We start from the raw sequence: 23,316 nt of genomic DNA, 5'->3' as shown, positions 1-23,316 counted from the left end.
TCTCACCCCTTTAGGTTTTAATGTATCCGAGTCCAAATGAAATAATTTGATGTGAAAGTAATTCTGAGTGACCCTCATAGGATTGCGATGGAGCATCGGCTATGAATTGGTCAGGTGTTGTTTCCATGGTGACGGTGTAGCTTATGACCATTTGACCTGCAATAAGGACAAGCCCAGATTTTTCGTAATAAATTACTCATCTAAAGTATGTCCTTTAACCAGTAATATTTTATGTTCACAGCGAATGGGTACTGTCCACGGAGAAGAGCTGCCATATGTGTTCGGAGCGCCGCTGGTGGACGGCTTCAGTCATTTTCCTCGTAACTACACCAAGTCTGAAGTGGGGCTGTCGGAGGCCGTAATTATTTACTTCAGCAACTTCGCTCGCACTGGGTGAGTATATATTACGATGTTTTATTATGAGTTAGTTGGGGTTTATTCTGCGTGAAATGGAGCACACTGCTGAAGAACTTGATGTTTCACGAAGAGATGGATATGCTTCCTCAGGCATAAACCGTTGTTCTATTGATATAAAAGCATCTTTGTTCATCATCATGTGACTCACTTTGTGCTGTGATCAAGGATCTCACTCAGGCTAATTCGGCACGTAAGTGCTGCTAACGTAAGGAAATAAATACCACGAGAGTACATCCAATTTAACTTACCAATGACTAAATAGTTTGTTGGTTAATTTATTAAATTTTAGCAAAAGGGATTATCTTTACACAGCAAAACAGTGGCATAACTTACTTAATGTCATTAATGTGAAATATACGGTTTTTAAATTATTTTATTTTATTTTATTTTTTGCTTTACGTCGTACCGACACAGATAGGTCTTGTGGCGACGATGGGATAGGAAAGACTTAGGAATGGGAAGGAACCGGCCGTGGCCTTAATTAAGGTACAGCCTCAGCATTTGCCTGGTGTGAAAAAGGGAAACCATGGAAACCATCTTCAGGGCTGCCGACAGTGGGGTTCGAACCCACTATCTCCCGATTACTGGATACTGGCCGCACTTAAGCGACTGCAGCTATTGAGCTCGGTATACTGTATTTCAGTCTTTATATTATGTTGGTAAAGGATTATTAAAAATATTCAATTCTTAAGTGATGGTAACCTCAGCCAGGAGAGAATCCAGTATCGCGGAAGTGACGTAGACAGACTGGCAGCGAAATCGTATTGTCGAGCACGAGTTCGTTTACTGACTGATAAATCTACTGACACGACGCTGGAGTATTTGAGCTCCTTCAAGTATCCGTGACTCAACCATCTGGGTCCATTAAACATCATGGAATTCATTTCTTCTTTTCCTTCTTCTTCTTCTTCTTCTTATTCTTTTACAGCCTCATTGGACCTCTTCATTTTCTGGTCATCTTCTTCGATAAGTTTTCTTTCCTAATCTTTAGGTGACTTTTCATTCGTTCTGGTCGTTCCTCATGCATAAATAGCCCGAATCGTTGACTGAATGGTCAGCGTACTAGTCTTCGATTCAGAGGGTCTCGGGTTCGATTCCCGTCCGGGTCGGAGATTTTAACCTTGATTGGTTAATTCCAGTAACCCGGGGGCTGGGTGTTTGTGCTGTCCCAAACATCCCTGCAACTCACACACCACACATAACACTATCCTCCACCACAATAACACGCAGTGACCTACACATGGCAGATGCTGCCCACCCTCATCGGAGGGTCTGCCTTACAAGGGCTGCACTGGGCTAGAAATAGCCACACGAAATTATTCATTATGCATAAATACACTTTTCATTGTATATCCTTTGTCTATGTTTGGTTTAAATCTTATTACTATGTTTTTCAGTTTCTTTCTTTCAAATTGTTCAGAGTTATTTCATGTTCTTCCATATCCTCTATAATGTTCTTCATCCATCCTCTTTGTTGCTTCAGATTCCTGAGTTTCTCCATAATTTTCATTTCTTTCTTAATCCGTTTAATCTCCAGGGGTTTTCCCTCCGACTCAGCGAGGAATCCGACCACTACCGCCTCAAGGGCAGTGTTCCGTAACGTGAGACGTTGGGTCAGGGGTTACAACTGGGTATGAAGTCCAGTAGCTCGCCCAGGCGGCCTCTCCTACTATGCTGAAAAGGGTCCTTGTGGAGGCATGGGACAAGGAAGAAGGAAGGAAGCGGCCGTGACATTTGCCTGGAGGAGAAGTGGGAAAGCACGGAAACACCACTTCGAGGATGGCTGAGGTGGGAATCCAACTCCTGTACCCAGCTAACCTCCCGAGGCTGAGTGGACCTCGTTCCAGCCGTCGTACCACTTTTCAAATGTCATGGTAGAGCCGGGAATTGAACCCCGGCCTGCGGGGACTGCAGCTAATCACACTAACAACTACACCATAGAAGCGGACAATTTTTCTTTTTCTTCTTCTTCTTCTTATTATTATTCGATGGACGAAGAAAAGTAACCGTTATTAAATTCCCGCTTCTTTTCTTCTTCGCCAATAGTTCGTCATTCCTTCACTTTCGTGTTTCCACCTTTCCGTCCAGATGTAACTTCTTTATCTTGTTTTCCTTCTTATGTACCTTAAAATTGTGAGTTTATCTTCTGAAAGTTGTTCTGCTGTGTGTTATGTCTTCTGTTATTCCCATTTCATCCACGTATTTCTTTATACCTTGAAACCACTGATTGATATTCTTACTCCTGTAAGAAAAATGTTTCTTTTTACGGAGCGAGTAACCCGTGCTGTTTGAGTCACGCAGCTGTGAGCTTGCACTCAAGAGATTTAGGATTCGAACCCCGCTGTCGCCAGCCCTGAAGATGGTTTCCCGTGGTTTGCCATTTTCACCCCAAGGCAAATGTTGGGGTTCATCTTACTCAAGGCGACGGCCGCTTCCTTCACACTCCTAGCCCTTTCGTATCCCATCGTCGCCGTAGAACCCATCTGTGTCGCTGCGGCGAAAAGCAAATTGCTCTATCTATCTATCTAAACATTTGTTTGGTGAGTCTGTTCGTCCATTCTCATAATAGGACCAAAAATGTACTCTCCTCTTTCTGATTGTATCCGACGTCTTTTCGCTTTCTTCGCTCTTACAGAGATCTCCCTTCTTCCTGTATTCTTCTTCTAATTCTTTCTCCGTTAGTGTCTTCTAGGGACCACGTTACAATTTCAATGCTTCATCCTTTGATGTTCCTTCTTTTTCCCTCCAATACGCCTTATATGCTCACTATGTCTTATTATCCTCTCTTCGGAACTTTTTGAGCCTGTTTTCTTTCCCTCCGGACCTTGCAATCTTAACATTTTTAACATTTTCTTTCTAAAAGTCTCTTTCTCTGTTGCTGCATATTTTCTTATATTGTTTCTTTTTACAAATCTTCCGTGACTTCATGATCCAGGTTGTTGTTGACATCTTGTTCCAAATATATTTGAAGATCTGTTTGGTTAACCTGTTGTCATCCATTCTGTATAAATGTTCTCTTGATTTCCAGAGTTCTGTAGATCTTAGCGGACCGAGTATTTTCCGTATACTTTTCCTTCCATTCTTCTTCTTTAGCGTTTGGCCCGCCTGGTGGCAGGGCCCGCTGTGTGGATTCGTTGTCTCCATTTAATTCGGTCACGGGCCACGTCAGGATGTAGTCTTACAGCTTTCAGGTCGTTGTGCACTGTATCGATCCATCGCTGTCTTGGTCGTCCCTTGGGCCTCTTTCCAGTGACTTCCAATGTATACGTTGACTTTGCCAATGTATTATCTTCTGCACGCAACACATGCCCAAACCAGCGCAGACGGTTTTCCTGCATTTTCTTCTGGATCGGTGCATCGCCAAAGCGTTTCCTAATATTGTCGTTTGAAATATGATCCAGTCTAGTGATGCCAGCTGTCCACCTAAGCATCTTTGTCTCCATGACGCTTAGTCGACGTTCTACGTCCTTCGTAGCAGGCCAACACTCTGTGCCGTAGAGAGCGACGAGATGGATAACAGTCCGGCGGACTTGAGGGAAATAAAATATCTCTCGCGGACCAAACACACTACCCCCTGCGGGTGGGGGACGCACATGTAGAATACACCCGCGGTATCCATCAGCATCATCATCATCATCTGTTTACCCTCCAGGTTCGGTTTTTCCCTCGGACTTAGCGAGGGATCCCATCTCTACCGCCTCAAGGGCAGTGTCCTGGAGCTTCAGACTCTTGGTCGGGGGATACAACTGGGGAGTATGACCAGTAACTCACCCAGGTGGCCTCACCTGCTATGCTGAACAGGGGCCTTGTGGAGGGATGGGAAGATTGGATGCGACAGGCAAGGAAGAGGGAAGGAAGTGGCCGTGGCCTTAAGTTAGGTACCATCCAGGCATTCGCCTGGAGGAGAAGTGGGGAAACCACGGAAAACTACTTCCAGGATGGCTGAGGTGGGAATCGAACCCACCTCTACTCAGTTGACCTCCCCTGGCTGAGTGGACCCCGTTCCAGCCCTCGTACCATTTTTCAAATTTCGTGGCAGAGCCGGGAATCGAACCCGGGCCTCCGGGGGTGGCAGCTAATCACGCTAACCACTACACCACAGAGGCGGACGGAGTTTCATAACTATGGAAAATAATCTTATTTTAATATTTATAATGTGATGTGTTCCATCCGTATTGCTCGGATTTTGCTGCCGCCTGGTTTGAGAATGATGACTGCGCAGTCCTTGGTCCACACGTTACGCAGTCCGTGGAGCTCAACCGCTGCACGAATGATGCTCAGCCGGCAGGTCGTCAGATCTTCCCGGACGGTGACCCCACTCCATTTAAGCTTCCTCTCGTTATGAAACAGTCTGCTGCGGTCTCTGTATGACACAAATTTAACTATTATCGGGCGAGGTTTCTGCCCCGCCTTCGGACCAACACGGTGGCTGCGCGAAATATCGGCTAACTGAATGTCAGCCCCGATTTGTTGTGCAACATCCAGTACAAGCTAGTCAGTGACTTCCCCTTCAGTCTCAGGCACACCAAACACTCGCAGATTGTCTCTCCTCTGGTACTGCTCGAGGTCATCAGTCAGAGAGATAATTTCTTCTTTAGACGATTTCCTTAGCTACTTCAAGCTTTGTCTCAGTTGTTCAATTTCACTGTCCTTTAAAGTGAGTTGTTTTCTAAGTTCCTCATTTAAAGTCTTGAACTCGGACAGAGTCTCCTCCTCTCTATTTAAAATGTTAGTTTCTATGCTGGCTGCAACCGCTTCGGCTAGCACCTTCGCTACGCCCGGCTCCTGGAGTACGCGCCGAATGGTGTCCTCCACGTTAGGGTTGGCAGCACTTCCTCTGGGCTTGGATGCAGGCATGACGCTACTCCACAAAGCAATCGATAATTTAAAGATAATTATTAAACCGCAACTTTTTCGTACGTGGTACTTAGCTATCGGTTAAATACACTTCACACACGGAACACAAGCACAGTTTCAATCCACACTTCACTGTTTTACCCCTCCCATTTTTACTTTCTCCGGGAGCCTCACAACTTACGTGTTTGCCGCGCGCAAACATTAGCCATATATACAGTAGTTCGGAAAATAATATTGAAAAAATAATGGTTAATAAACCAAATTGCAAATTGATACTGAATTATAAGTTCCACCCAAAATGATAAATTAATAAAATTAACTATTGTTATTCATGTCACAGTAATTATTATTATTATTATTATTAAAATACGTTAACATCTTTCTATTCCAGTCGTAATTTTGGTGCACTCCTACAAATACTTTTTCCTTCGCATTTTTTTAATTTATCACTGTTTGTGATGAATCTGTGTTGCTGACACACTGCCGGTCGGTCGGAGTGTGTCACCTAGCGCCATCTGCTGGAGCAAGACCTTTTGTGTGTGTGTGGGGTGGGGGAGTAGGGTGCTACAGGCACTGGCCCGGGATGAATATGCATGAGAACTCGCCAGCGAACCAATATTAAAAGTAGAGGCAAGAGAGTCTTGGCAAACGAAAGAGGAAACTCAAACCTGCAGTATATACTGTATATAATACATAATTACTCTCTTCGTGTGTGTATATGGTTGTTAGGGTATCCTCTATTTCCCATCTCAAGCGATGTAATCATTTTATTACAGGTTTTGTTCTTTCCCGATGTCTAGCAAAGAAACGAAAGTATGTAGGATATAATAATAATAATAATAATAATAATAATAATAATAATAATGCGACGTAAAGGCCCTAGCAAAAAAAAAAAAAAATAATAATAATCGTATGGCCTCAGCTACCGTATGCAGACATTTCAATTTGACGCCATTTGGCTGTCTGCTCGTCAATTTCGACGTTCCGTTTTACTCTAGGCCCACTAGATGGCAGACCGAGTAAACAGAAACTCTCTTGGGCGTCTATGGCTGAGATGTAATGAATTTTGTCGGCTAAACACCAAATGTGTCACCAGAGATCTTTTACATGCCGACATCGTACGACATGGAGTGTCGAATGGACTTTTTCCGCCCTTCAAAAATCCGACTACCTCTGCCGAGTTTGAACCCGCTATCCTGGGATCCGGAGGCCGACACTCTACCAAGTGATCCACAGAGGCAGCTATGTAGGATATAACACTGATTATAGTAAATTGTTTTACATTGCACCGACACAATAGGTCTTATAACGACGATGGGACGGGAAAGGGCTAGGAGTAGGAAGGAAGCGGCCGTGGCCTTAAGGTACAGCCCCAGCTTTGCCTGGTTTAAAAATGGTAAAACCGAGCTCGATAGGTTCAGTCGCTTACGTGCGACCAGTAGACAGTATTCGCGAAAGAGTGGGTTCGAACCCCACTGTCGGCAGCCCTGACTATGTTTTTTTCGTGGTTTCCCATTTTCACACGAGGCAAATGCTGGGGGCTGTACCTTAATTAAGACCACGGACCACGGCTGCTTCGTTCTCCTAGACCTTTTCTGTCCCATCGTCGCCATCAAACCTATCTGTGTCGGTGCGACGTAAAGCTTTTTTTTTTTTTTTTTTTTTTTTTTTTGCTAGGGGCTTTACGTCGCACCGACACAGATAGGTCTTATGGCGACGATGGGATAGGAAAGGGCTAGGAGTTGGAAGGAAGCGGCTGTGGCCTTAATTAAGGTACAGCCCAAGCATTTGCCTGGTGTGAAAATGGGAAACCACGGAAAGCCATCTTCAGGGCTGCCGATAGTGGGATTCGAACCTACTATCTCCCGGATGCAAGCTCACAGCCGCGCGCCTCTACGCGCACGGCCAACTCGCCCGGTGCGACGTAAAACAAAATATATATAAAAAAGTTAAACCACGGAAAACCATCTTTAGAGCTGCCGATAGTGGGGTTCGAACGGAGTATCTCTAGAATGCAAGCTGATAGGTAATCACAAAGTCTCAATTACCATGCCATGGTTAGTAGGCGTATAATTATTTTGTTGATTTGACGGCATTAAAGCAGCCTGTATTTCAATTTTGATGTTCTATTTTACTCCACCAGATGAAAGAGTAGTCCGTCTCTGTGGTGTAGTGGTTAGCGTGATAGCTGCCACCCTCGGAGGTCTGGGTTCGATTCCCGGCTCTGCCATGAAATTTGAGGACTGGAACGGGATCCGCTCACCCTTGGGATGTCAACTGAGTAGAAGGGGTTCGATTCGCACCTCAGCCATGCACAGAGTGGTTTACCGTGATTTCCCACTTCTTCTCTAGGCAAGTGCCAGGATGGTATCTAACTTAAGACCACGGTCGCTTCCTTCCCTCTTCCTTGCCTATCACTTTCAATCTTCCCATCTCCACATCTCAGTTGTATCCCCGACTAAATGTCTCACGCTCCAGGACACTGCACTGCCCTTGAGGCGGTAGAGGTGGGTTCCCTCGCTGAGTCCAAGAGAGAAACCAACCCTGGACGGTAAACAAGAAAGAAAGAAAGAAAGAAAGAAAGAAAGAATGAAATAAAGAAATATGAAAGATTAACCTAATATATCTTGTGGTAAATGATATTAAGGGAAATAAACGTAAGATTATTGAATACCAAAACGAGAATAAAATATTGGAACAGGAGTATCATATTTCAAGTATTTAGGATGTGTATTCTCTCAGGATGACAGTATCTCGTATGGTGTTATAGCCCTGATTTGCCTTGGTCTACCCAGAGATCGCTGCTCATTCCTGCATATTTCGAGGTATCTTGTGGTCAGCACGACGAATCTTGGTCATAATCTCTCTGACTATTCGTGTTTACATTACAATAAAGCGGAGTTCAAGCATTTATAGATGATTTCTAATAAGACAGTGCAGAAGGTAATTATTGAAGTACTGTAAAGTGTCACTTTGTGTATCTCTTTTGAGTACGGAAAGAAGGCAGTTCCGTCATACACGAATGAAGTGTATATACACTACATTAATTTAGTGGGTGAACAATTATATATACACTGTAACAACATTTAACCTTTAAAAATAATGAGGGACGGTATAGGGGAAGGAAACAGAGTTGGACATACGATATTTAGTACAATATATGTGATCTAAAACATTCGACTCGCGGAGATTTGATTCGAGGCTGGCGAAGGAAATTCGCACACAATGTAACATGAAGTAAATAGAAACTAATGATGCTGTTCATCATATGGAGTGGCAGTGTCACCGTGAACGAGCGGGATATATTGTATTCATCACGGAGGATATTTCAGAACAGCCTTGTCGTATGAATATTCAAAGAGCCTTCGCCAACAGAACATGGGATAATTATAGACACTACAATCCATCTAGTGTAGCGGAGATCATAATAATACGTCAGCTCAAAGACTCGTTATATATACATATACATATACATATACATATACATATACATATACATATACATATACATATACATATACACATTAGTCATTAAAATGATTCAACAAGGCCAACTTGGCAGGTTCGATCCTGGTTCAGTCCGGTCGTATTTGAAGGTGCTAAAAATATGTCAGCCTCGTGTCGGTAGATGTACTGGCACTTAACTCCTGCGCGACCTAGTTCCGGCACCTCGGCGTCTCCCAAAACCGCCAAAAATTGTTAGTGGGATGTAAACATATTACTACTATTATTATTAATTCACCAAAAATAGACCATACGTTTATGAGTGCGCGGCTGTGAGCTTGTATTCTGAAAATAGTGGGTTCGAAACACTCAACCCCCCACCCCCCGTCGGTACGCCTGAAGATTGTCCATGGTTTGCCATTTTTACACCAGGCAAGTGCAGGGGCTGTATCCTCATTAAGGCCACCTTTACTCGTTTCCTCTTTCATTCAAATCCTAGCCAAATTAACTTATTTACACAGTTCTTTCTGTAATGTGTTCTTTGGTTCAGTACCTCAGGCACCTTTTTATTTTTTGAAAAATGTCCACACCGAATGTAGTTATAAGGGCTTACGTGAAACTCTTGCATTGACTCACATTAGCGCTCGTAGTGGTGCTTTAATGAAACAATGCATTACTCACATTAGCGCTCGTAATGGTGATTCAGTAAAACAATGCATTGACACGGCCGACTGGATCCCTCGCTGCGCTCCTAGCTAGAGCGACGCATGAAGTCGGCCGTGATTCACATTACCGCTTGCCAACCAAAACCAAATCCCAGGGCACTTAACGCCCTTGAAAGGGCCTTGGTCTGCCCAGCGACCGCTGCTCAGCCCGAAGGCCTGCAGATTACGAGGGGTCGTTATGCTGGGCTTTCGAGACGGGGGCCGCCATCTCACCGTCAGATAGCTCCTCAAGTCTAATCACGTAAGCTGAGTGGACCTCGAACCAGCCCTCAGGTCGAGAGAAAAATCCCTGACCTGGCCGGGAATCGAACCCGGGGCCCCAGGGCGAGAGGCAGGCACGCTACCCCTACACCACGGGGCCGGCTACATTAACGCTTGCAGTGGTAGAAAAAGGCAAACTGCTAATCAAATATGACCGGATAACGATGATTAAAGAAATGATTATAATTTTTAGCAATAATTACATAATATATTCTCATGATTTATTATATTGTATTTACCTAAATTCGTAGGGTGTTTTTCAACATTGAGTTGTTTGCCCGAAGGGCTAGAAATGTCGATTTTTTGAACACAGGTGATGCCAGTGCGTCTGTTTTAGAGGATTTCTGCCAGGTCACAGCTTCTGTCCGTGAGTATCCCAACGTTGATGGTACTTATAGGGTTTTCTTGAGAACTGCACTGCAGAAAGAAAACTGACAATTCCGCTTCCCATCTCACTCACTTCTAGTCAGCCCTTTGAGATGCCAGTTGTTAACTTATAGAGAAGTACAATAATGCTGTTCACTTGCAACACTGTGAAGTACAAGTATATGTCACTACCGTTTTCCGGTGAAAGCACCTCCCTTACACGAGAATTGAAACTTACCACGTATTCGTGCGGACGTAATCGTTAAACAGGCCTTCCACTTCGTCCTCTACAAAGCAACGCTTGTCTCAGATTGACCTCGTTCTGAACCGTTACTACAAACACCAAACCAGGCATTACAGTCCCCTCTTGGTTTTCTGGTCAATTATTTGCAGTGTTGCCAGTTCTTTCTACATTTCAATAGAACAGCCCTTGCGTATTGTGTTGCGTGTATTGGTAAAGACAAATCACGTAACACTTTGAAGATGAGCACCGTGTGCCGAACGTCGATGGTAATGTTCCGTGGAGGTCGCGCCACGGCGTACGGCGTTGAGTTCTAGTGCTTATATCCGCTTCAACGTACTACAAACGTTAGCAGAGTGCTCGAACACATTCCGCAGTGTTTGTAGTTGATTTAAAATTACTAGGTAGCAGCACATCACTGGAACCTAATTCTATCATGATACTAAGTTGGTACTACCGAAGCACCTTCATAGCCGCATGATCTCGCGCGGCCAACGACTAGAGCTAATTTCCTCAATTAATGTATTGTTTTATTTCTCAACGATTAATATGTGTGTTGTGTTTTATAAATGTATCATGGTGTGTGTGTGTGTGTGTGTGTGTGTGTGTGTGTGTGTGTGTGTGTATGTGAATACACAGTATGCATTGTGAAAATTTAACAAACATTGAAAATGTATTTATAAAACTTAGTGGTATTGCTTCAATTAAAAAAAAATCTAGGTATTAGTATGCATTGAGAAAATTTAAGAAACATTGAGAGTAGAATTTTTTTGAAAATGTATTTATAAAAGTTAGTGGTTTTGCTCTAATTTTGAAAAACGAGGTATGCATGCGTAGCTCAAATGTTGCTGAATCCAAAATAGGTTTGTGACTGTAAGGTTATCAGTTATTTTTTTTTATAAAAATGTGAAAAAGCACTAAAATGATCAGTCCACATTGTAAGATCTAACTTCACCTGCTCAGTCTTCAATGTGTTAAAGAGTGACTATTCTTGGTAGGTACTCATTTATTTCAAATCGAAAATACGAAGATTCTGAAGCTACTGACAGGCAAAAGAAGTCTACCTAAACATAACATAAATTCATTTATTACTTTCAAATTTTCCATATTAGTGCTAAACGAACTTCTGGTGAAACCTACGAGTAATATCACTCCGATACATTTAAAAAGAAATACTTATATCGATATGTTAAAACACTGTCTTTTATAGATCAATAATCTAAGCACGAACCTAGCTCTTCAATGATAAATCTCCTATTAAGCAATGAAGAATATGTCCCATAGCGTAGATTAAACTGAAACACTGAAGGACCAAGTACAGAAACTTGAGGTACACTTGTAGCTTATCCTTCTTTTATGACCTCTATTCTCGAACTTTCTCGGTTCCAATCGCTCCCTCTTTCTCTCTCTTTTCGTTTCACTTCGCAATATAAAAAGCACATAAAAATGCATAAACTGAGAACAAAGGTGACCTAAAACAGAAGAGTGTAGACAAAGGAAGTAACGGTTTGGTAGGAGGGGAGAGTAATTCAGTCCACGTTCATAAACTTACAACGAACTCTCTTCTGAGTCCGTATATACGTGTATACATGTTTACTTCAGAAACCAAAACGACTACATATGTGCTTTATAAACCCATACAAAGCGTTTGCTGGAGACTTTAATAAAATTGTTATTATATTTCTATTTCGTCACTGGCTTAAAACGTGGTAATAGAGTAACTTGTTTGTATTCTGACGGTGCTCTTCAAGAAATATATACAACGTTGTATTCGAATTTAAGCATATTTTATCGAATATTTCGATTTTTCGCTTACCATATATTGCTGTACACCTGACCATTGCGGATGAATTAGAGGTATGATTTTCCATCTTCCACTAATTTTAAAGGTGCAGCGAGACATTTAAATACCTACCGAACAGCCATTTATACGCCTTTTTCTATTCGTTCCTGTACATGCATTTATGCATCTTTCATCGGGTATTTATGAAACATGACCTTACTACTGACCCTGCATTATGCTGCTATCTAGTGTTGGATATAGGCACTATTACTACGTGAAATATACAAATACTTCAAGTATGTGAAAATACATAAATATCGAAATTGTGCACTTCGATTTCTTATATCATGAGTCATTCTAGTTGATTATAAAATACCAATAGATGAACTAATTTTATTTCTAGAAAGTTTGTGATGATTACAGATTGCCGTGCCGCATGGTTACTTCTGTTTGCAAACAAGTATTCGACAGAGTTGTATCTTTCTTTTTTTTTTTTTTTGTTATTTATTGTGGTTGTAAAATTTCTTGCAATTTGTAATGCTTTCTGTGAGTGTATCACTTAGTGATTACAAAATGCATTCGGTCTCTTTCCGCTGCCACAAGCCGAAATGAAAAAGCAAAAAGAAAAGGAGGAAAAGTAGCAATATTAAACAATATGTACGATTTTAGAAAAATGACATTTTCTCAGTTTCACATTTTCACACGTATACAAATTATGTACTACTGTACGTGCTACATATCTGATCCTCTTATATTGTAAATTCACATGAATGCTCCTTAGTACTTTATCCATAAATGTATGTATAGCTTTTGGGATTGCATTTCTGGCTTGCCTGTAAAATATTTTCAAACCTTAAAATTTCAAGAATTTTACAAAAAATAAACTTCAATAGGGAAAAATTCGATCATCATAGTAAATAATAGAATCTCGAAAAGAAGATGCACAGTTTCATTTATATAAGAATAAGGTACTAACTAATTACATGAATTTTGTACTCTTTTCATCGGTTTGGCACGCTTGGCATTTAGAATATTTGAGTAAATTGCATATACATATTGGAAAATAATTAATATCTATGACATTATTACAGGTACATTGTTTAAATTTGGTACAGATATTCATACTACCACATACTTTAAGCCAACAAAATATAAAGATAGTATCTGAATATTTACAGGAATTATATGTTTCAGTCCCAGTATTCCTTAATAGCTGGCATGCAAAGGTTGGTTTTGTCACCTTAGATTATTTTGAACTAGAATTATTGCCAGTTATCGTATGTTGATTGTCAGCGTATAATTCTCCAGTCATGCAAAGCGTTTCGTATAGGTTAATTAATTGGTAATGCCCTCAGGTATAGAGTAGGATTGTTAGTATTTTGAGGAAGACTAAGTACCTGGAATATGAAACACAAAGCGACAGCGTTTACCTTAAATAATTTCTAGGATCACTTGTATTCTCGGATGATAACACGCTCCTAGACGTCTGAAAAAGAATCAACGCTGCCCGAATTGATTGACACGAAGTCGCAGGAGCTCCCCTTAGGTAGGAAAGTGCAACTTTGCCTAAAGTGTTTCCTATCCTCCCTTAGTCAAGTCATGTTCCTTTCCTATTATGTTTGCGAGGCCTAGGGAGTGTTTCGTGGCACTTCCTTTTCTTTGACGATCCCTTCATTCTCAGCTCAGGCTGTCGGTAGACCTGGATTCATGTTGATGAACTTTCGTTTTTCTTGCTCATTAATAATAAAAGAAGAGTTTTTCAGAAGGATTTCTACTGATAGATGATGGTTGCCCTATCGTACTTCTTAAGACGTTATATACACTGACATAGCAAATGTCATGGGATAGTCACCTAATAGCGTGTGGGGCCTCCTCTGGCCCTGCGAACTACAGTGAGACGCTGTGGAAGTGAGTCGACAAGTCCCTGGTAGTCCTCTGGACGCAGCTGACACCAAATCGTTTGCAGAGCGGCCGCCAATTCTGGTCTGTTCGTGGGTGCAAGATCCCTGACACGGAGCCTTCGTTCAAGGACATCCCAGATATGCTCGATAGGGTTCATATCGAGGCTCCTGGGTGGCCATGGCAGTCGTTGGACCTCCGCTGCATGCTCCTGGAACCATTCCCGTACGACGTGGGAGCAATGTGGCGGCGCGTTATCATCTTGAAACACCGCAGAACCGTCTGGGCGCCGGAAGGCCAAAAATGGGCGGAGATGGTCTCCGAGCAGCTCAACATACCGCGTACCATTCAAAGTCTTTTCCAGAACAACTAGAGGGCCCATTCCATACCAGGAAAATGCACTCCAGACCATAACAGAGACACCAGCGCCCTGGACCACACCTCCGAGGCAGGCGGGATCCATCGCTTCAAGTGGTCTGCGCCATACACGGTGCCTCCCATCGGCATGGTGCAGTTGAAATCGTGATTCGTCCGACCATATCACGTTACGCCATTGTTCCAGTGTCCATCCCTGGTGACTGGCGACAAACGCGCCCGATGACGTTGGGTTAACAGTGGCACCCGTGTGCGACGCCGGCTCCCATACCCCATAGAACCTATGTTCCTACGGATTGTCTACTGGGAGACGTGTCTAGCACGGCCTGCTTTGAACTGAGCCGTGATTTGTTGCACGGTTGCCCATCTGTCACTATTGACAATCCGTCTCAAATGTAGCCGGTCACGGTCATCGAGGGTGGCTGGACGGCCGGTCGTTCGTCTGTCGTGGATGGTGACACCCGCATTGAACCATTCACGATACACCCTGGATACGGTTGATCGTGTGAAGCCGAATTCCCGCACCACTTCCGAAATCGCACTTCCCATCGGTCGGGCACCGACCTCCTTACCCCGTTCGAACGGTGTCAGCTCACGACGACGTTCCATTTTACACCTGTCACATGCACAGCCACTGCTCACAAGGTCTTCTATACAACTGCCGCTGGCACAGGGAGCGTGTGGTGCGCAGACAACACACCTGCGCATCAGCGCTCCGCTATCCCATGACATTTGCTCAGTCAGTGTATATCAATCGTTGCTTAGAACAATCATGACATCGCATTACGATGAATTTCCTTCTCATTAATTTCACACGCAGTTAAATTAGATTCCAACAAAATAGTTAATAGAATACATACCTACATGACAGTAATGGTATTTAGTATGGCTACAGAAAAGTTAATTACAGGCTCTTTCACACAACCATGACTAACAATTCCCTTATTTTGCACGGTACAAAGCGAAGTAAAGGACAACAAATGTTTGTAAACAACATTCAAACTAAATTTTGCCATCTCCCAAAATACCTTTCAGTTTGTAAGTAGTTTTAAACATTCGTTCTTTGAACTGAGCCACGAACTTTGCAAGATGTAGAAAGGCAATACCGAGTATTTTATTGCTAAAGACACAAGTAACGAGCTGGATTAATGTTCTGTGGTACTGCTAAAGCAGATACAGTGGCAAGATGTAGAAAGGCAATACCGAGTATTTTATTGCTAAAGACACAAGTAACGAGCTGGATTAATGTTCTGTGGTACTGCTAAAGCAGATACAGTGAGCTTTTTTTACTTGCCTTTACACACCGACGATGGGATAAGAATGGGCTACGAATGCGAAGGAAGCCACCATGGCCTTAATTAAGGTACAACCCCAGCATTTGCCTGGTGTATAAATGGGAAACTACGGAAAACAATTTTCAGAGCCGCCTACAGTATGGTTTCAAACCCGCTATTTCCCGAATGCAAGCTCACAGCTGCGCGCCCTTAACAGCACGGCCAACTCGCCCGGCGTTTCCAGTTTCCACCGAGTCTGAAAAAGAATGAATCGGAATTGTGCCGGCTGCCATAGCTTGTCGCACTCGTCTGGGACAATGATTAATGACTGACAGATGAAATGAAACGATGTTGGAGGGCGTTGCTGGAATGTAAGATGACAGAAAAAACCGGAGTACCCGCAAAAAATTCTGTCCCCACTCCGCTTTGTCCAGTACAAATCTCACCTGGAGTGACCGGGATTTGAACCAGGGAACCCATCGCTGAGAGGCTGGCGCACTGCCACCTGAGCCACGGAGACACTTAACCATGACTAATATTTCCCACATTTTGCACTGTATCAGGAAAAGGTAAAGATAAAGAACAGTTTTTAAACACAATTCAAAATATATTTTGTCATATCTTGTAAAACCAAGCATGTGAAAGAGGAACCTCCCAAAATATATTTCAATTTGTACGTACAAATTCTCGCGAAGGAAAAAATTCCTTCCTGGACTGAATCACGAGCTTCGCAAGTTATGTTCTCGCTGAGAACACAAGTAAGGAGATACCGGTTCGTTCTATGTAGGGGCGAGGCGCCCCTTAAAGCTCTAGAGCTGAGCCTACCTAAATCTCCAAATTACTTTCCTTCCACTCTTATAAATGTATATCTATTGGTATTTCAAATATTATATATTTGAACTCGCGCTGCCTAGGGAATGTTTTTGCCGATAGCCAATACCTATTCACCTCAATTCAGCCCACTTTGCGCACAAGCAGTATCAACTATTGTCGGTCGGGGTGAACAGGGATTGTATCTCTTAAACATATGAGTTTAAGCTTGTCCACGGAGCTGCTGGTCGTCGTCTTGAGAGAAACCCAAAACGCTGATTGTCCACTGAGCCGGTTGTTAATAACTGCTACAAGCTACAGAGTGAGCGAGAAGTTCCCGTGCCCCTGTAACTGTTTAGTATCAAATGTTATTTATGAAGGTCGGTAGCTATCAGTGGCGGTGTGTGGTATTTTTGCAGTGTTGTACAACTCCCAATCATTTTACGCTTCATTTATTGTCTTTTCTTCAGATGTTTTAGTTTAATAAACCTAACACATATTCTAAAACATATTAAAATCAACCATCTTTGGTCATTCGTAATGGACCAATAAACGCTGCCGGCTTCGAATCAAACTCAGGGGGTTTGCTTTCCTACGGCAACTCCCTAGCGGACAGCGCGGCGCAGCAGAGACGAGCCTAAGCCTGTATAGCATCAGGTAGCATGCTCACAGTATCGGCCTCAGGGAGTTGCACGAGACCTTAGCCTACAATGAATATAAGGCCTGCCCAATAGCCACTCATAGCTGTCCGCACTGTGGATGCTATATTTGCCGCTAGAGGCGCTGCAATTCAACCTCACATGAACACCTCGGTTGGCGGTATTTCTACGCGTTGTATGCTTACTGGTGACGTTTACTACGAAAGTTGAATGTTAATGTTGATAGAAATAATGAAACTCAAAAATGATTTTGTTTTGTCCGAATCCTTGGCTGAATATTCAGCGTTGAGGCCTTCGGTTCAGAAAGTCCCGGATTCGATTGCCGGCCGGATGGGTGATAATAATCACGTCTAATTAATTCTTCTGGCTCGGGGACTGGTGTTTGTGTTTGTTGATATAGTGATTACTAGACCTCAGATTTTTAGGTGCTAAAATGTTATTTTAGCTGCTTAAAACAGACTCTCAAAGAGGCTCTACAATATTTTTAGGCAGCTGCAGTTTTACGTACTACGTATCTTAATACCGGTATGCATTATTTAAAACACCGTGCTGATTTTGCTAAATTGATAATAATTCGTTATGGGGAAATATAAAACAAGTTTCACTCACCTCTTGCTGCAAACGTCGCAGAATATAATTTTACCATCCGATGTGAAACGGGTAAACTCTTGTAAATTGAGGATGAATTGGAACCTGACACTTTCGGCTTAATTCACACACTGACCAAATGGGAAAAGGGTATTGTTAAAATACGTCAATCATATTATAATGGTGTACTGCTGCGTACCATGTTGTAAACAAGGCTCTAGAAATAAAGTTCCTGAAACTAGTTTCCATGAATTCCCTTGCCAAGAACCAACTAGGGAATTATGAATTAAAACAATAAGCAGACAAGGTATGGTACAGTAAATACGCAGACCATGTGTCGGCAAAAATTAGGTTACTTAATATTATTGCTCCTGTTCTGATGATAATTTCCTTATTCTGTTGTGTAAGTGGTACCAAGGATAAGTTATGGAACCCTAGTGACCTCTCCGTCGAGTGCTGCAATGGCATATATTGGAGGGTATTTGGTAAGAGTTGTCGAAGACCACATGCTTTGTCAAGAGTGTGTTGATAAAATTAGTAGTATCCAGAGCCCATCTCCACTAACGTCATTAATAAAAATCAAAGACAGAGGTGGTCTCAGGTATCCAAAGCCAAGTTTTGTTTCAGTGCTGATGAAACTGGGGCAAGTAAGGGACGAAATGTTATCGGTAACGCTGGGCAGTCCAAAAATAGCACAAACATTAACCGAAATACTGATGCCACGTGTTGCTAAAAATCCTATTCTACAGTGTGGGAAGTGATCATCCTGAGGAACAAAGCAGAATAATACTGCAGAAGTTTCTGCACTCCTCTGTCACTAACTACGCTAATGGCATGCCAGATGAGTATCGCCGAGAATACTTCTCGAGAAGAAAAACAATTTATGAGAAGAAAATATCAAGGAAAATAGTTAAAGTCGTTCCTTTTCACTGAAAATCTACGGTGCGGTAGCAAAAATATCTAGTGCAGACCTTATATCCTTTTAAATGCCAGACATAAATTTCGACAGTTTTATGTGTTATCTGAAATGAACACAGCAGAATTGAACTCCTAGGGGTAAAAGGTGAACATTTATTATTTTCTACTTCATTCTGCACAGTAACGTATATAATATACAGGAAGTATAGTGTAGAGGTAAATTTGTACTAGTTTTAACTCCGTTACCAATGCTACTGAATGCCTGATGTGAGGTGGTATACTAGCGCTGCAGCGGTCAAGACGCGCACTGCCAGGCGGACACTGTTTCTGAAGAGAGCACTGCGAGTGAGCAGGCTTTGTATTCTTTGTAGGCTAAGACGAGACTAGCAAGTCTCCTACCGAGAAAAAGTTCCAAATGTCCCCGTTAGATAGCGCCACTCTGGGGAAATTACTTCATTCCTATTTTCTCTCCTCTCGCATAGGTAATTTCATTTCCATTTTGTTTTTAAATTTACAATTTTTCCTTTACGTTGTACCGACGCAGATAGGTTTTGCGGCTACGATGGGATACTAAAGGGCTAGGAGTGGGGAGGAAACGACCGTGGCTTTAATTAAGGCACAGCCAGAGCATTTGCCTGTGTGAAAATGGGAAACCGCGGTAAACCATTTTCACGGCTTCCGACAGTGCTGTTCGAACACACTATCTCCCGAATGCAAGCTCACAGCTACGCGACCCTAACCGCACAGCCAACTCGCTCGGTAATTTCTTATCCACGCCATACCAGACCACCCACAATATTATCAACATCTTGCATCAATGAAAAACAGGAGGGAAATTTTTCAATTCAAGAGTAACTCTACCAGGCTAGTGGCTCAGACGGTTGATGCGCTGGTCTTCAGGTGGTATTTAAAGGTGCTCAAATACGTCAGCCTCGTGTCAGTAGATTTACTGGCATGTAAAAGAACTCAAGCGGGACTAAATTCCGGCACCTCGGCGTCTCCGAAAACCGTAAAAATGTAGTTAGCCGGACGTAAAGCCAGTAACAATATTATTAAGAGTAACTGCAGATATATTGTATAATTATCCTCTTATTTCCTGGGTTGTAATTGACAGATATATTTCAGTTTTAATAGCAATGTAGTTCATTACTTAACGATAATAGAGTTTCTTCTTATTTCTGTAAGCTATAAAACTGTGACACTGAACATTTTGGTGCAACACCCAGGTTCAGATACCACCAGCCGCCACTGGTAGCTATATTACTTCTTATTAATTGTTGGAATTAAGTGTTGGAATACATATTTTTGCAATCGAGTGTTAGTGTGAAGTCATGGTAGATATTAGCGGTAAGAGTTACACTACTGCAGAGCGCTTAGTGGCAACTGTGTGTGTGCACGAACGACAACACACAGGGCAGGCAATGGGACAAATTATGGGAGCATACCAGAAAAGATTTGATAAGGCTCCACCGCGAAAAGCAATACTTATCGATTGGGACAGACTTGATTTTGCCTCGGGCAGTGTTAAAATCAGGACGCGGAGTGGAAGGAAGAAGATACGAGAAGAAATATGTGCTGAAATCTGTGCTTCGATTGAACAATCTCCTATGAAGTGACGCGTAAACGTGCTTCGGAACTCGGTGTACCGAGGACAACAATCGAATCAATCAATCAATCAATCAATCAGTCAGTCAGTCAGTCAGTCAGTCAGTCAGTCAGTCAGTCAGTCAGTCAGTCAGTCAGTCAGTCAGTCAGTCAGTCAGTCAGTCAGTCAATCAATCAATCAATCAATCAATCAATCATTACTGATCTGCATTTAGGGCAGTCGTCCAGGTGGCAGATTCTCTATCTGTTGTTTTCCTTAGCCTTTTCTTAAATGATTTCATATAAATTGGAAATTTATTGAACATCTCCCTTGGTAAGTTATTCCTATCCCTAACTCCCCTTCCTATAAATGGATATTTGCCCCCAATTTGTCTTCTTGAATTCCAACTGTAACAATTTGTGAATACCCATAAATAAAATCATGAATAGTATATAAATAAAAATATGTAAATGAATAACATTACTCAAAAACATAAAATACTTGAAATAAATTAAATTATTAAAAATAGTTAATCGAAATGTCCGTAGTGTGGGCGCCAGAGTTCACCAGAATGGATCCCTCGAATTTTGATAGAGCATGATAATTCTTTATATCCCAGGGCGTGTGCATAATGCTGCGTACTGGTACATCTGCTGCAGGCCTTACCTAACCTACTGAAAACGACTAAATAGGTAGGAAATGCACATAGGTTCATCAATAACTCCACTGATTTTAAAATCGCTAACTATATTCTTAACAAAATCCGTGCATGAGCACCTCATCAACACACACAATTATACATATAATACACACACAAAAGATTGCTGGAAGACTCCATATTTATAACAAAAACAATAATGAAAACAGTGGGAAAACGAAAGCGAGAACTAAGCTACCATTTGTAGATAGTCCGATGAACAATGTACGTTATTATTATTATTATTATTATTATTATTATTATTATTATTATTATTATTAATCGATACGGCCACCTGTGGGCCACGTTTACACAATCTTCCTTCTGTCACGCAGACTGATACCCATCTCTTTACATTCTCGCCAAAGATTCTTGAGTCTTTGACTTCTTCTTGCTCGTTCTTCCACCGAGATGTTCCGTGGCTTCGCATGTTGTTCTTCAGACGCATCCCTCAATCCCGCAACCTTCTTCCTAAATGATGTCCTTTCTTTTATATCCTCCTCCTTGATACCTATTTCTGCCAAGTCATTGTGCACGTGTGTAAGCCATCCCGGTTGTTTTTTACACCTTTCCTGCAGAAGAAGTATCCTGTTGGCCAATCTCTCAGGGTTCATTCTTTTGATATGTCCATAAAACGTCAGTCTCCTTTTCCTCATCACAGTCGTGATTCTTTCTATTGTCTTGTAGAGCTCCAAATTCGATCTTAACCGGAATGTGTTTGGGTCACTCGTCGACTTTCTAGGGCCTAAGATTTTTCGCAAGAATCTTCTTTCTCTTTTTTCAAGGACTGGGTCAGCCATCCTCGTCAAGGTTTCTGCTCTCTGTATCAATACGACTTGCCGATTCTCACAATCGGCGGCTATAACATCACACAGATCCTGTACCTCGTAACACTGCGTTCACAGACCCCAACACTTGCAAAGACATATACATCTGAGCAACACACTCTCGTCGATCCCCAACATAAATTATGGAAAGTCTGAGACAGCTTTCACCAACATACAACGCCAAGCCGCCACAAGTGCTACAATACTTAATGCGTAAGCACACCACAATCTGTCGATCAGTCACTTTCCACGAACATAAAAAGACTACGTTCCACGAACGTTTGAAGTCCAGTCCATTGTAGCCGTGTCACTCCAGTACCGTGTATCAGCACTACTTCCTTCCCGTACAGTGTGTCAGTACTCCTTCTTGTCCGTACCGAGTGTCTGTTGTAGTTCTAGTCGTTGTAGTAGCTCTCCTCTGCTGTAATGTCAAAGTATATAAAGACCCCATCTCTCACACGATTCGCCGAGATTGATCCTTGCCAGCCAATCATGAGTGATCCTCTTGTTAAGACCATGCCCTGAACTTCTTCTTGTTCCCAAGACATAAACAAACTCTCTGGGGTGTTTTACATGAGTCATAAAACTTTCCTAGTACCACAACAAGCTTATCTAATCAAACACTGAGGTAGACACATGAGTCATACAAATTACCAGAGTCCAATATAGCAATGTTTTCCCAGCACAAAACAAATTACTCATACCTACATATGTGGATATGTGCCAGCTTACAAATATCAATGACAAAATATACCAATGAAATAAGGTTAGGAAGATAAAACAAAAGGATCGAAATAAATTGTCTTGCATTTGCAGATGACTTTGCAATACTTTCTAAAAATGTGACATCTGCTATAACCCAAGTAAATGTCTTGGGAAGAATCGCCAGCAGAACTGGCTTAAGAATTTCTGCAGAAAAAACAAAATGTTTAACAAATATTTGGAATGCACCAAATATTGGCCAAATAGAGAGGGTAAAAATATTCAAATATCTAGGGGGAATAATCCAAGAAAATGGTTTAGAAAAATCTGCAGTAGAGGAGAGGGTACATAAAATGGAGAGAGCTTATGGTATCACCAAAGATATCTACAATAAAAGATGCCTATCCAAAAATGCAAAACTAAGGCATTACAACACAGTAGTGAAGCCAGAATGGCTACATGCAAGCGAATGTCTGCCATTAAACTATAATTTAGATAAAGTAGAAATACTAGAAAGGCGAATCATGAGGAAAATATTAATCCCACAAAACACAGCAGAAGGTTGGAAATTACGAAGTAATGCTGAAATATATAAAAAAATAGAAAATATATCAGATGTAATGAGGAAAAGGAGACGTATGTTTTTTGGACATTTATATCGAATGCAAGATAGTAGATTAACCAGTAAGATTTTCAGATATTTGTGGGGTAAGAAATCAACGATAAGCTGGGTCAATGAAGTAAGAAAGGATATAGAAGAAAACAATATAACAACAGAAGAAATAAATAATAGAGAAGGCTTTCGGGAAAACGTATTGAAAATAGAAGGATTCCAAGGTAGGAAAGTAAAAATGACTGGTTCAAAGAGATCTGAAGACAGAAAGAAGA

The 23,316-nt window shown here is 41.9% G+C and overlaps 1 protein-coding gene across 1 annotated transcript in view; it reads left to right on the top strand.

The window, feature by feature from the left end:
* LOC136885757 (neuroligin-4, X-linked) overlaps positions 1-23,316 on the top strand; it is a 318,812-nt gene that overhangs the window by 241,820 nt on the left and 53,676 nt on the right. Inside the window, exon 4 of the mRNA XM_068230342.1 lies at positions 242-393. Coding sequence (XP_068086443.1) covers positions 242-393 — 152 coding nt within the window. The remainder of the gene's footprint in view (positions 1-241; positions 394-23,316) is intronic.

The sequence above is a fragment of the Anabrus simplex genome, chromosome 14 (assembly GCF_040414725.1).
Source record: "Anabrus simplex isolate iqAnaSimp1 chromosome 14, ASM4041472v1, whole genome shotgun sequence".
Taxonomy (NCBI): domain Eukaryota; kingdom Metazoa; phylum Arthropoda; class Insecta; order Orthoptera; family Tettigoniidae; genus Anabrus; species Anabrus simplex.
This window is presented reverse-complemented; position numbering and strand designations above follow the sequence as displayed.